Source organism: Piliocolobus tephrosceles, chromosome 21 (assembly GCF_002776525.5).
Source record: "Piliocolobus tephrosceles isolate RC106 chromosome 21, ASM277652v3, whole genome shotgun sequence".
NCBI lineage: Eukaryota > Metazoa > Chordata > Mammalia > Primates > Cercopithecidae > Piliocolobus > Piliocolobus tephrosceles.
The window spans coordinates 3,691,482-3,706,064 of NC_045454.1; the positions used below are offsets into that span (position 1 = coordinate 3,691,482).

Consider the following 14,583-nt stretch of genomic DNA (forward strand, 5'->3'; position numbering starts at 1 on the left):
GAAGCGGCTGGGTTCCCTCGGCGCGGAGGCGGTAGTGACACAGGCACAACTGACAGTGGCAGAGGCTCGGCTGATAAGGACGAGGGACGGCGGTGTCCTTGTCTTGCCTTTGTCGCTCCCGCCCCTCTCTTCCCTGGCTGGGCTGGCGGAGTCTGCGCCGAAGAACCTAAGGTGGGTGCCCCATCCCAGGCCCCCCAACTCCGCCCGACCCCTCCTTCCAGTGCTGAAGCCCACAGAAGGGGCCCTGCCGGTCAGGCCCCTTGTCCCGAAGAGGGTGGCGTTCCTGTGTGGGGTCCCCGTATCAGCTGGTGTGATGCAGCCTCAGAGCTCCCCTTCGGGGACCTCAGGTTCGGGGCATGGAGGCGCTGCCGAGTGGGCCGCGTCGGGGAGCCCGGAGTGTGTGTGATTTCTGCGGGAAAGAGAGGGTTTTGTGAATTCTCTCTTGGAATGCAACCTGAGCAGCCAGTAACCGTGGAAGGTCGTCAAGGGAGGACCAGTCGGAGGGGCAGGTACAGAGTTAGAACGAGCAGGGTGGGGAATTGACACAGAGAGACCGAGAAGAGGCCACTGCAGTGGATCCCAGAGACTGCACCAGAGCCATGGTAGAAGAGGGGAGATGTGATGGGATTCTGGATAGACCTGGAAGATAGAGCCAGCAGGTTTTCCTGCTGTATCAGATGTGTCTGTGAGCAAAAATAGGGAGTGAGGGGCCATTTTTTTTTTTCTATTTTGCCTGAACATCTGAATGAAGTTGGGGAAATCAGCAGCATGAGGAGTAGGTTTCATGGAGAAGATCATGGGTTGCAGTTTGGCCAGTGTCATTCTCAGGCGTCTCAAGTGGAAAATGTCACATGGGTAGGGGGACAGAAAGGTCTGGAGTCTACAGAAGAGAGCTGGTGTAGTTTCTTCAAAAGAATAGAGGGTGGCCGGGCGCGGTGTCTCCCGCTGGTAATCCCAGCACTTTGGGAGGCCGAGGCGGGCGGATCACAAGGTCAGGCATTCAAGACCAGCCTGACCAACATGGTGAAACCCCATCTCTACTAAAAATACAAAAACTAGCCAGGCGTGGTGGCGCGCGCCTGTCATCCCAGCTACTCGGGAGGTTGAGGCAGGAGAATTGCTTGAACCCGGGAAGTGGAGGTTGCAGTGAGCCAAGATCGCTCCACGGCACTCCAGCCTGGGCGACAGAGCAAGACTCTGTCAAAAAAGGTGCGGAGCGCGGGTCTCTTCCGCGGAAACTGACATTGCGTTTCCGTTGTCGGCCTCCCGCTGCAGGAGCCATATCTTGAAGATCATGTCTGGGAGCTTCTACTTTGTAATTGTTGGTAACCATGATAATCCAGTTTTTGAAATGGAGTTTTTGCCAGCTGGGAAGGCAGAATCCAAAGACGACCATCGTCATCTGAACCAGTTCATAGCTCATGCTGCTCTGGACCTCGTAGATGAGAACATGTGGCTGTCGAACAACATGTACTTGAAAACCGTGGACAAGTTCAACGAGTGGTTTGTGTCAGCATTTGTCACCGCGGGGCATATGAGGTTTATTATGCTTCATGACATAAGACAAGAAGATGGAATAAAGAACTTCTTTACTGATGTTTATGATTTATATATAAAGTTTTCAATGAATCCATTTTATGAACCCAATTCTCCTATTCGATCAAGTGCATTTGACAGAAAAGTTCAGTTTCTTGGGAAGAAACACCTTTTGAGCTGAATGCAGAAAATTCCAAAATAAATGATACCACCAAAGTGGTGTATACTCAGGAATGTGTACATTGTAAGTTACTTGATTAAATAGCCTGGAAAACTTTTGTGTATTCTCAGCTTATCTAAACTTAATGAAATTCGTTTTATATTTTAAAATAGTACATTCTGTCTCATGTCACACATCAATAGAGCAATTGGTATTCCCTTGTGAACAGTGTTATTTATAAAGAGCTCGTTATCAAGAATAATGAATTTTTTTCTTTTTCTTTTCTTTTTTTTTTTTTTTTTTTTTTTTGAGAAGGAGTTTCGCTCTTATTGCCCAGGCTGGAGTGCAGTGGCACGATCTTGGCTCACTGCACCCTCCACCTCCCGGGTTCAAGCAATTCTTCTGCCTCAGCCTCCTGAGTAGCTGAGATTATGGGCTCCCGCCACCATGCCTGGCTAATTTTTTTTTGTACCTTTAGTAGAGACGGGGTTTCACCATGTTGATCAGGCTGGTCTTGAACTCCTGACCTCGTGATCTGCCTGCCTTGGCCTCCCAAAGTGCTGGGATTATAGGCGCGAGCCACCGCGCCTGGCCATGAAATATTTTTACTTAAAACTTGGGAATAAGCTTTTCTTTCCTTTTTGTTTTTTTTTTTTTTTTAAGATAGTCTTGCTCCTGTCATGCAGGCTGGAGTGCAGTGGCACGATCTTGGCTCACTGCAGCCTCTGCCTCCCGGGTTCAAACAATTCCCCTTCTTCCCGAGTAGCTGGGATTACAGGCATATGCCTGGCTAATTTTTGTATTTTTAGTAGAGACGGGGTTTCGCCATTTTGGCCAGGCTGGTCTTGAACTCCTGAACTCAGGTTATCTGCCCACCTCAGTCTTCCAGAGTGCTGGGATTACAGGCGTGAGCCACTCCTGGCTGGGAATAAGCTTTTGACTTTCCTGATTCAGATAGGTTGATCTTTTGTTTTTTTCTGAGATGGAGTTTCGCTCTGTTGTCCAGGCTAGAGTGCAATGGCACTTGGCTCACTACAACCTCCGCTTCCTAAATTCAAGCGATTCTGCTGCCTCAACCTCCCAAAGTGTTGGGATTACAGGTGTGAGCCAGCCCAGATAGGTTGATCTTAATGTAACAATCCAAAACAAATGTCATAGTCAAGATTTGGTAGCTAGATTTAAAACTAAAATATTCTGCAGTTGGGAGTGAAGTGTGTTAACACATACGTGGACGTTATGCATTTCAAGATGTTATAAAAATGTATGGGCAGTATACACAGCACTACTCAAGAAGCCAAAGAAACACTTGTACACTGCTATGTGTCACATGTCTGCTTCTGCCAGAGGGTAGGAATAGTGATCCTGCAATAATGTGAGAACCTGAATCATGTTTGTAAAATAGGAGGCTGGGAGCAGTTCCAGGCCACAGTGAAGTGTGCTGCTTCTGTCACTATATTCTTATATTTCCTTTCCCTCAGACAGTCAACTGTTGATACCCGTACTTGTAAAAGTTGTAAGGCAATTTTTAGGATTGTTGTCAAAGAAAAGCTTGGATTACATTAACATTTGTACACAGTCTTTTAGGCAGTACATCAGAGGGGGCTGGGAATTGTGTCTGTATTCCTATGATAAGTAGATCTTACTGTAAAATAGTAAATGTCCATCGAAAAGCACGTAATACAACCTGTGCTAATTGGGAGCACTTGAACAATTTTGTTCCATTCTGAATAACTTTTGAGCAAGTAATTCTAAGCTTTGTCTTGTATCCTTGTGTGAAATTACGACCATCATTTTCACCCTATTTGATTTCTTAAATAAAGATGTTTGTTCAAGAAAAAAAAAAAAAAAAAAGAATAGAGGGTATAGATTGAACTGGGCCCTGAGGATCCAATTTGGTAGGGAAGTCTGAAGGTCATTGCCTGTGAGCTATGTGGTGAGGGAGGAGAGAGCTGATACTTGGAGTTCAGACCATAGGTGGAGCCATAAGCCGGACACTTTAGAAAGGCACAGACCTGCCATAGGAAGGATTTTGTCCTCTGCCTAGAAAAAGGAGGCATGGATGGAATAAGGAATGGGCTTGGGATGGAGACTAAGGTTTCAGATGGTTTATATTCTGCACCTATAGGCTTGACTAACCCTCAGGGCCACTCTTTGTAGGAAAAGAAGAAAGTTATCCAGGCTAGTGGAGCAGCTGGGTTCTAAACTAGAGCACTGCGTTTTCCCCTCCACATATCAAGGCAAGATTGGATGATCCGCCCCAATCAAGGTCTCCCAGCAAGCTCCCCTCAGAGCCTTATTAACAGGCAGGCCTGGTTGCAGAGAGGACCAGTAGCTGACCTACCTGCTTAGCCCCTCCCTACAACTCATTAAGAATGTGTGAGGCCAGGCATGGTGGCTCACGCCTGTAATCCCAGCACTTTGGGAGGCCGAGGTGGGTGGATCACGAGGTCAGGTGATAGAGACCATCCTGGCTAACACAGTGAAACACCGTCTCTGTTAAAAATACAAAAAATTAGCCGGGCGAGGTGGCGGGTGCCTGTGGTCCCAGCTACTCAGGAGGCTGAGGTGGGAGAATGGCGTGAACCTGGGAGGCGGAGCTTGCAGTGAGCCAAGATTGCGCCACTGCACTCCAGCCTGGGCGACAGAGCAAGACTCCGTCTCTCAAACAAACAAAAAAAAAAAGAAGTGAAGCTATTCATTGAGTTAAATTCCCGCAAATACTACATAATTGATTTGACCCAAATTTGCCTATAATTATCAACATACCATGGAAAATTTTAGTATATCCTCTAAAATTTTATTTTTTATTTTTATTTTTATTTGTTTATTTATTTATTTTTGAGACGGAGTCTCGCTTTGTCGCCCAGGCTGGAGTGCAGTGGCCGGATCTCAGCTCACTGCAAGCTCCGCCTCCCGGGTTCACGCCATTCTCCTGCCTCAGCCTCCCAAGTAGCTGGGACTACAGGTGCCCGCCACCTCGCCCGGCTAGTTTTTTGTATTTTTTAGTAGAGACGGGGTTTCACCGTATTAGCCAGGATGGTCTCGATCTCCTGACCTCGTGATCCGCCCGTCTCGGCCTCCCAAAGTGCTGGGATTACAGGCTTGAGCCACCGCGCCCGGCCATATCCTCTAAAATTTTAAAAGCTAAAAAATACATCTCAGTTTTTGAAATTCTACTACATCATTTACACTGAAAACATATAGTAAACCATTAGTCCAAGAACAGTGATAGCTGATCTCTGTGATGAGCTACCAGTGTTTGACACCGGTAAGAGTCCAATGGGATGGGAGCTATTACAGCCTATTTACAGATGAGAGCACTGAAGCTCCAGCAGGTTCAGTTCTTTCTAGAGTCACAGTGCTGCTAAGAGCCAACACTGAAGTCCGAGAAGCTGAGTTTATACAATCAACTTGAGATCAGTTTGCTTTAGGGTAAGGAAGAAGAGATGGTGGTCCAACTCTGCCTGTAGGATCTTCCTGTGGTTTCCCATTTCTCATGGTTTCCCTCTTCCCTCAGGGCCCCCTGGCGATGGCAGAAATGAACCCAGCACAGGTGAGTAGAGTGTTTTCTACCTTTCACCTGCCAGTTATCTCATAGATGGTTTTGGCACCTCCATATAAAGAAAAGTGGTGTCCTGAGACTCTTTTTCTGTCTTTTTCCCTCTCTTAAGTCGGAAAAGTGGGTGGTTCCACCAGTTCTAGTATCTTAAATTAGGTCTGGGATTTTTGTTTGATTGTTTTAAGTTTATTGTGACACCTTACCTGGATGGCCCTGGATTACGTGGAGTGGTTCCCATTTTTGACAGCTGATGTGGTAACATCTGTCAGAGTGTCATGGGCACAAGATTAAGAATGTTTCAATGTTTGGAGGAGAGGCTGAACTGGATTTTTAGGGAACTGCAAGTGTCTGTTATATCAGATAGGAATAGGGAGCAGAGTGGGAAGTGGCTAGAGACACACAAACATCAGGCCTGGAATGACAGCCTAGGTCCTGGGTCTCTAATCTAAGAGAGGTGGTAGATGGGGAAGATTTGAAGCAGAAGAGGGCAGTGATAGGACCCTAGCTTAAGGAACCTTCTTTGGCTTCTGAGGAGGACAGACTGTGGAGAAGAGGGTAATGGAAGGGAGATCTGAGAGGATGTTCCTGCAGCAGTCTAGGTGGATGTTGGTGGTAACTTGTCAAGAGTAGTGTTGGCGGCCGGGCGCAGTGGCTCAAGCCTGTAATCCCGGCACTTTGGGAGGCCGAGACGGGCAGATCACGAGGTCAGGAGATCGAGACCATCCTGGCTAACAGGGTGAAACCCCGTCTCTACTTAAAAAAAATACAAAAAACTAGCCAGGTGAGGTGGCGGGCGCCTGTAGTCCCAGCTACTCGGGAGGCTGAGGCAGGAGAATGGTGTGAACCCGGAGGCGGAGCTTGCAGTGAGCTGAGATCCGGCCACTGCAGTCCAGCCTGGGCGACAGAGCGAGACTCCGTCTCAAAAAAAAAAAAAGAGTAGTGTTGGCTTCAGGATGTGTTTTGAACTGGAGCTGCCCACATTTTATGATGTAGAGAGTGAGGCAGCTGGGGAGGTAGGATAGAAGGGGAATCAGGAGTGGCCCCATGGTTTTGTTTGGAATTATAGATGCTCCATTAGCTATGACAGGAGAAGTCAGCAGTACAAGGAATTTTCAGAGTAAGTATGAGGAGTCAGTGTTTGTTCAGGCCACAGATGTCTCAGAGACTCCTGGTGGAGGAGTTCAGGTTGGAGACGTCCACACCACGGTGGCTGTCGTATGGACCAGGATGAAGCCGTGGATTCAGTTTAGGTGACAGCATCTCTAGGTTATGGTGGCAGTGCTGTTTGATGATAGAGAATTGGAATGGGGCATGAGCACTGGGTCTTTTACAGGGTACCTGTGCGGTGAGGGGGAATCACTAGATAAATGAGGGAATGGAGTGTTTGTGGGGATGAGTGTATGTGAGATGGTGGAGTATAGGAGTGAGAAAGGCTTCTGAAGGAGAGTGGACATGATGGGGTTGATGAGGGGGTAATAGGGTGAGGTTGGAGAGTTGCTAAGCATCGGTTGGGATGAGGTGAGGATGGGAGTTGTATTAGTCCATTTTCATATTGCTACAAAGAACTACCTGAGACTGGGTAATTTATGAAGAAAAGAGGTTTAATTGACTCACAGTTCTTTTTTTGTTGTTTGTTTTTGAGATATGGCCCAGGCTGGAGTGCAGTAGCACAATCTCAGCTCACTGCAATCTCTGCCTCCCAGGTTCAAGTGATTCTTCTGCCTCAGCCTCCTGAGTAGCTGGGATGACAGACTCACGCCACCACGCCCAGCTAATTTTTGTATTTTTAGTAGAGATGGGGTTTCACCATGTTGGCCAAGATGGTCTTGATCTCCTGACCTCGTGATCCACCCTCCTCAGCCTCCCAAAGCGTTGGGATTACAGGCATGAGCCACTGTGCCTGACCCATAGTTCTTTAGGCTTAACAGGAAGCATAACTGGGAGGCCTCAGGAAACTTACAATCCTGTGTCCATGAGGCAGGACACAGCTGAGAGTACGTGAAGTCCTCACATGGTTGGTTTGGGCAGCTGACAGTGAACTGAGAATCAGGGCGACGTAGGGAACCTTCACAGCAGGGCTTTGGGCTGCCCCCGGTGCTAGGGGACTTTGGTGTTCTGGGGCAGGACTGGGAGCGAACTGGATGCTGAGCGTATTTGCCGTGCACCACCTGGTTTCCGTGTGCAGAGTGGCCTGTTAGGAGGTGAAGGAAATGCCTGTGGTGTGGGCTGGGAGGTGTCTGTGGAATTGACAGGAGTGGAGGTGTGAGAGATGGGACTGGAGTGCTGACCAAAGACTGATGTTTAGGCAGGAGGAGTGTGAACGGAGGCCCCAGGCCCTGGCCCTGGTAGCTCAAGGGAGGAGGATGAGTCTGAGTTTGGTTGTCTTGGGAGGCAAGATCTGGTGACTCCATGGACACTGGCTGGCGGGAGAGGATGGATCCCCCATGGGAGGCCCACATCCTAGATGGTGCTTTTCTACCTTGTCCTTCATGTGTTTTCTCTGTGTGCTGGACACGGTGGCCCATGGAAATGGGGAGAGAAAAGTCACTCATGCCACCTGGATGTGGTGTTTCTTCCACACTGGGAGGGTATGGAGGAGACTGAGCGAGGAATGGAGGTATAGGGGAGAGGGATGAGATCCTGGAGAGAGAAATGTAGCAGTCATTTCACCCATAGGGTTTTAATTTATGGATGTGAGTGAGTGATGCCAGGGACAGGCCAATGACACTGAAAGAAGATATTTATTCCCTGCATTTCCCTAAGGAGGGTGCACACCACATAACACAGGGCCACATGGTGAGGCCCCAGATTTGGTCAGGAGGAAAATTGGAGTGAGGGGAAAGTTTAGTTTAGTCCACAGACGCTGTTGGGGTTTCCAAGGGAAACAAGGCAGGGCTGGGTGTCAGGATAGTTTGGCTAGTTTTGGTAATTCCAGGACACCTGGGCTATTGGGACTGTCCCTAGTTGAGCAGTATCTGTCCCTGGGTTGACTTAGAACATGGGAAATACTGGCTGGTTTGAGAAAGTTAGAGATGGAGGTGGTTCAGAATATGTGCCCAGGATGGCAGGGGAGGTGGAAACACATTTGGCTGTTAGTTTGGCCCTGTGTTTAATGGGTGGTAAATATAAGTAGAAAATAAATAGAGAATGTAAGTAAATACAGCTTGAAAAGAAGCTGCTCATGTATTCATCTTTCCCAATTTGGCAGGGCCGTGTGGTCTTTGAGGACGTGGCCATATATTTCTCCCAGGAGGAGTGGGGGCACCTTGATGAGGCTCAGAGGTTGCTGTACCGCGATGTGATGCTGGAGAATTTGGCCCTTTTGTCCTCGTTAGGTAAGGCCTTCATAATGGGTTGGGCTGTGTTGTCTCCTTTTACCTGAAGGTGGCTCTGCGTTTCCCACGGTGAAACCATGGATGCTGCTGCTTTTCCTTGTTTCCTGACATATGTTCTATGAGTCAGGACTGGGCTGTGTGCTCTGTGCTCCCTTTTTCCTAGCAGCCCCATCCCCTGCTGCTCTGAGGCTTGCAAGAAAGGGCTCAGGATCCAGAAATGTTGAAGTTGACATAGAGACCCACTGGCCCTGTGTTCTCGTCAAATGCATGGGACCTCTTTGCTGTGTTGTTCCCTTGCTCTTACCAATATTTCTTGGTGCCTTCTTGTTCCTGGAATTTCTGGCACTGACCTGATCACTAATTTGGTGAACCACTGGCTTGATTGTACAGGATGTAGAAATCTGTGAAGTTCTGGTGATTATAGAATGTGGGGTATCATCAGGTGGTCTGTCTGGGTGTGTGCTGTCTTGTCTCTTTCTGTGTCTTTCCCCTAGGACTGGTCTCTTTCAGGTCTCACAGACTGTCACCTTAAGCAATGGGGAGGGCCCTCGTACCCAAGAGGGTGGATATGACTCCCTGAAGGGCTGTAGAGACTCCGAGGGACATGATCTTGGTTCCTGGGAGTTGGGAAAAGGTGTAATATCACAGGTTGGGTCATACCACACTAGGAACCTGTCCTGTGACCCCTGTTGTTTAGTTCAAGACCGGTTGCCACAACTCACTCTTCCTTTCCCTCCCACATTGTCATTTCTACTGACTTCTAATCCCTGGCTTCCGCCTGTTACCTGTTCTCTTCGACTGCTCCCTTTGCAGTGCCCTCCAATGCATGACCCGTACTTGAGGTGAGGTCTGCATGTATTTGTCAGTAGTCCCTGAACACCATCTCCTCTGTCACAGTCAGATCTCTCTGGGTTTAGACACAGCCTTCTACACACTGCTCACTAGTCACCAGCAGCCGTGGCTTGTGGAAAGCCATTTGCAGAGAAGTGATTTGGAGACCCTCCATCTCCTCTCTGCACTGTACCCCTCTCTTGTGTTCTTACCTATCATCGGGGCTCTCCCATTATGGGTGTTTGCCAGGTCCAGCTCTGCACAGCAGGCCTTCTTCTCATTGGCTTTCATGTTTGTATTACTTCGTTCTCACTCTGCTATTAGGAAATACCCAAGACTGGGTAATTTCTAAAGGAAAGAGGTTAATTGACTCACAGGTCCCCATTGCTGGGGAGGCCTCAGGAAACTTACAATCATGGCGGAAGGCAAAGAAGAAGCAGGCATCTTCTTCACAGGGCGGCAAGACAAATGAATCCAAGCAGGGAAAATGCCAGACACGTAAAACCAGCAAATTTCGTGAGAATTTACTCCGTTTCGTGAGAACAGCATGGGGGAAACTGTTCCCACGATTCAGTTATGTCCACCGGGTCCCACCCTGACACGTGGGGATTATGGCATCACAATTCAAGATGAGGTTTGGGTGGGGACACAGAGCCTAACCACATTATTCCACCCCGGCCCCTCCCAAATTCTATGTCCCTTTCACATTTCAACACCAATCCTGCCTTGCTAACAGTCCCCCAAAGTCTTAATTCATTCCAGCATTAACCCAAAAGTCCAAGTCCAAAGTCTCATCCGAGACAAGGCAAGTCCCTTCTGCCCATGAGCCTGTAAAGTCAAAAGCAAGTGAGTTACTTCCAAGATATAATGAGGATACAGGCATTGGATAAATGTACCTATTCCGAATGGAAGAAATTGGCCAAAACAAAGTCTACAGGCCCCATGCAAGTCCAAAACCCAGCGAGGCAGTCATTAAATCTTAATGCTCTGAAATTATATCCTTTGACTCCCATCGCTCACATCTGGGGCACACTGATGCAGTAGGTGGGCTCCCACTGTCTTGGGCAACTCTGCCATTGTGGTTTTGCAGGGTATAGACCCCCTCTCAGCTGCTTTCATGGGCTGGCATTGAGTGTCTCTGGCTTTTTCAGGCACACGCTGCAAGCTGTTGGTGGACCTACCATTCTGGGGGCTGGAGGACAGTGGCCCTCTTCTTATAGCTCCACTAGGTAGTGCCCCAGTAGGGAGGCTGTGTGGGGGCTCCGACCCCACATATCCCTTCCTGCAGTGCCCTGGCAGAGGTTCTCCATGAGTTCCACCCCTGCAGCAAACCTCTGCCTGGACATCCGGCATTTCCATACATCCTCTGAAATCTAGGTGGAGGTTCCTTCCCAAGTATCAATTCATGACTTCTGTGCACCCACAGGCCCAACACCATGTGCAAGCCACCAAGGCTTGGGGCTTATACCCTCTGAAGCAATGGCTGGAGCTGTACCTTGCCCCTTTTAGCCATGGCTGAAGCTGAAGCAGCTGGGATGCAGGGCACCATGTCCCGAGGCTGCATAGAACGGGGGGACCTAGGGCCAGCAGCTGGGAGGCAGGGCTCCGTGTCCTGAGGCTGCACTAAACAGCCTGGGCCAGGCCCACGAAACCATTTTTCCCTCCTAGGCCTCTGGGCCTATGATGGGAGGGGCTGCCAGGAAGGTCTTTGACAGGTGCTGGAGACATTTTCCCCATCATCTTGGTGATTAACATTCGGCTCCTCGTTACTTATGCAAATTTATGCAGCAGCCTTGAATTTCTCCCCAGAAAATGGGTTTTTCTTTTCTATTGCATAGTCAGGCTGCAAAATTTCCAAACTTTTCTGCTTTGCTTCCTCTTGCACACTTTAGCACTTAGACATTTCTTCTGCCAGATACCCTAAATCATCTGTCTCAAATTCAAAGTTCCACAGATATCTAGGGCAGGGGCAGAATGCTGCCTGTCTCTTTGCTAAAGGATAGCAAGAGTCACCTTTACTCCAGTTCCGAACAAGTTGCTCATCTCCGTCAAAGACCACGACAGCCTGGACTTCATGGCCCATATTGCTAAATCAGCATTTTGATCAAAGCCATTCATCAAGTCTCTAGGAAGTTCCAAACTTCCCCACATTTCCTGTGTTCTTCTGAGCCCTCCAAACTGTTCCAACCTCTGCTTGTTACCCAGTTCCAAAGTCACTTCCACACTTTTGGGTATCGTTACAGCAGTATTTCACTACCTCGGTACCAGTTTACTACATTTGTCCGTTCTCACACTGCTATTAAGAAATACCCTGGCTGGGCGCGGTGGCTCACTCACTCCTGTAATCCCAGCACTTTGGGAGGCTGAGGTAGGTGGATCACCTGAGGTCAGGAGTTTGAGACCAGCCTGGCCAATATGGTGAAACCCCATCTGTACTAAAAATACAAAACTTAGCCAGGTATGATGGCAGGTGCCTGTAATCCTAGCTATTCGGCAGGCTGAGGCAGGAGAATCACTTGAACCCAGGAGGTGGAGGTTGCAGTGAGCTGAGATCGCGCCACTGCACTCCAGCCTGGGTGACAGAGCAAAACTGTCTCAAAAGAAATACCCGATATTTGGCCGGGCTTGGTGGCTCACACCTGTAATCCCAGCACCTTGGGAGGCTAAGGTGGATGGGTCACTTGAGGTCAGGAGTTTGAGATGAGACTGGCCAACATGACGAAACCCTGTCTCTACTAAAAATAACAACAACAATAAAAATTAGCCGGGCATGGTGGCTCATACCTGTTATCCCAGCTACTTGGGAGGCTGAGACAGGAGAATCACTTGAACCCAGGAAGTGGAGGTTGCGGTGAGCTGAGATCACGCCACTGCACTCCAGCCTGGGGGAAAGAATGAGAGTTCATCTAAAAAAAAAAAAAAAAAGAAAAGAAAAGAAAAGAAATACCCGAGATTGATTGGGTAATTCCTAAAGGAAAGAGGGGTTGAATTGACTCACAGTTCTGCATGGTTGGGAGGTCTCAGGAGATTTACCATCATGGTAGAAGGCAAAGGAGAAGCAGGCACCTTCTTCACAGGACGGCAGGACGGAGTGAGTGCAAGCAGGGGAAATACAAGATGCTTATAAAACCATTAGATCGTCTGGGTGCTGTGACACACACCTGTAATCCCAGCACTTTGGAAGGCCAAGGAGGGCGGATCACCTGAGGTCAGGAGTTCGAGACCAGCCTGGCAAACATGGTGAAACCCTGTCTCTACTAAAAATACAATAATTAGCTGGGTGTGGTGGTGCACACCTGTAATCCCAGCTACTCAGGAAGCTGAGGCAGGAGAATCACTGGAACCCAGGAGGTAGAGGTTGCAGTTAGCAGAGATCGTGCCACTGCACTCCAGCCTGGGCAGCAGAGCAAGACTCAGTCTCAAAATAAATAAATAAAACCCATCAGATCTCAGGAGAACTCACAATCACGAGAACAGCCTGGGGGAACCGTCCCCAAGATCCGGTTAGCTTCACCTGGTCCCACCCTTGGCACGTAGGAGATTACAATTCAAGATGAGATCTGGGTGGGGACACAACGCCTAACCGTATTGTTCCCACACCAAACCGAGGGTGGGGCTGCTTGTTATCACAGCCCAATAATGAGATGCAGATGAACTGGGAAAAAAGAGTTTCTATTTCTGTAACCGGCTACAGGGAGAAGGCCTGGAAATTATTGCCAGACCAACTCAAAATTACAAAGTTTTCCAGAGCTTATATGCCTTCTAAGCTACTTGTCTACATGTAAGTGTGCATTCTTCTAAAGATGTAAATGATTAACTTCTCTATAACCAAGCTCTGAGTCCTGAAGACCTTCCTCTGGAGCCTCAGTAAATTTACTTCATCTAAATTGGTCCAGGTGCTGGAGTGACTACCCTTGTCTCCTTCTAAATCATGGAGGTTTGGGGAGTTTCTTTAGAACCCCAATAAACTTATTCGGGGAGGCCTGGGGAGTTTCTTCAGCCCTCCAATAAAACGTATTTAAAACGTATTTAATCCTAAACGGGTCCTGTTAAGAACTCCTTCGTGATCTTGTCGTCCTTCAAGGCCCAGGAAAGGCCTAGGCAAAACTCTTGGTGAACTTTTGTTACGCTCCAGCCTGTGCATGAGAGCACTGGCACTATCAGCCTTTAATCAACTTAACCAGTCAGTGCTGAAACCATTGTCATGGAAGCCTGCCTGCTCGGCTGTTAGGGAGACCTGGCCTGCCACAGTACCAGGGTTCATGCCTGTCACCAATTCCGTGATCATTTTCATGGGGTGTCTGACTGACCTTTGTGATGGGGTTGCCTCCGCTCATCACAGTCGACATGCACCTCACCAGCATTTTTATTCTTACAGGTTGTTGCCATGGAGCTGAGGATGAGGAGGCACCTTTAGAGCCAGGTGTTTCCGTAGGAGTGTCACAGGTCATGGCTCCAGAGCCCTGTCTATCTACCCAGAAGACCCAGCCCTGTGAGACATGTAGCTCACTTCTGAAGGACATTCTGCGTCTGGCTGAGCATGACGGAACACACCCCAAGCAGGGACTGTACACGTGTCCAGCACATCTTCACCAGCACCGAAAGGAGCAGATTAGAGAGAGACTTTCCAGAGGGGATGGAGGAAGACCAACATTTGTGAAGAACCACAGCGTTCACATGGTAGGGAAGACCTTCTTGTGCAGTGAATGTGGGAAAACCTTTAGCCACAGACATAAACTTGCTGACCATCAGAAAATCCACACTGGAGAAAGACCTTATAAGTGCAGCAAATGTGGGATATTGTTTATGGAAAGGTCCACACTCAATAGACATCAGAGAACTCACACTGGAGAAAGGTCTTATGAGTGCAATGAATGTGGGAAGGCCTTTCTTTGTAAGTCTCACCTTGTTCGTCACCAGACAATCCACTCTGGAGAAAGGCCTTATGAGTGCAGCGAATGTGGGAAATTGTTTATGTGGAGTTCCACACTCATTACACATCAGAGGGTTCACACTGGAAAGAGGCCTTATGGTTGCAGTGAATGTGGGAAGTTCTTTAAGTGCAACTCAAACCTCTTCAGGCATTACAGAATTCATACAGGAAGAAGGTCTTATGGTTGCAGTGAATGTGGGAAATTCTTTATGGAAAGGTCTACACTCAG

The 14,583-nt window shown here is 48.4% G+C and overlaps 2 protein-coding genes across 2 annotated transcripts in view; both read left to right on the top strand.

Annotated features, from left to right (window-relative positions):
• Positions 1 to 1,820, top strand: TRAPPC2B (trafficking protein particle complex 2B). Its single transcript, XM_023201488.2, has 2 exons — positions 1 to 171; positions 1,276 to 1,820. Exon 2 carries the CDS (start codon positions 1,295 to 1,297, stop codon positions 1,715 to 1,717), a length of 423 nt encoding a protein of 140 aa, XP_023057256.1. The 5' UTR covers positions 1 to 171; positions 1,276 to 1,294; the 3' UTR covers positions 1,718 to 1,820.
• LOC111521116 (zinc finger protein 548) overlaps positions 40 to 14,583 on the top strand; it is a 35,383-nt gene continuing 20,839 nt past the window's right edge. The window contains exons 1-4 of the mRNA XM_026457542.1: positions 40 to 171; positions 5,214 to 5,249; positions 8,464 to 8,590; positions 13,800 to 14,101. Of these exons, the coding sequence (XP_026313327.1) occupies positions 5,226 to 5,249; positions 8,464 to 8,590; positions 13,800 to 14,101 (453 nt within the window). The 5' untranslated portion in view covers positions 40 to 171; positions 5,214 to 5,225. The remainder of the gene's footprint in view (positions 172 to 5,213; positions 5,250 to 8,463; positions 8,591 to 13,799; positions 14,102 to 14,583) is intronic.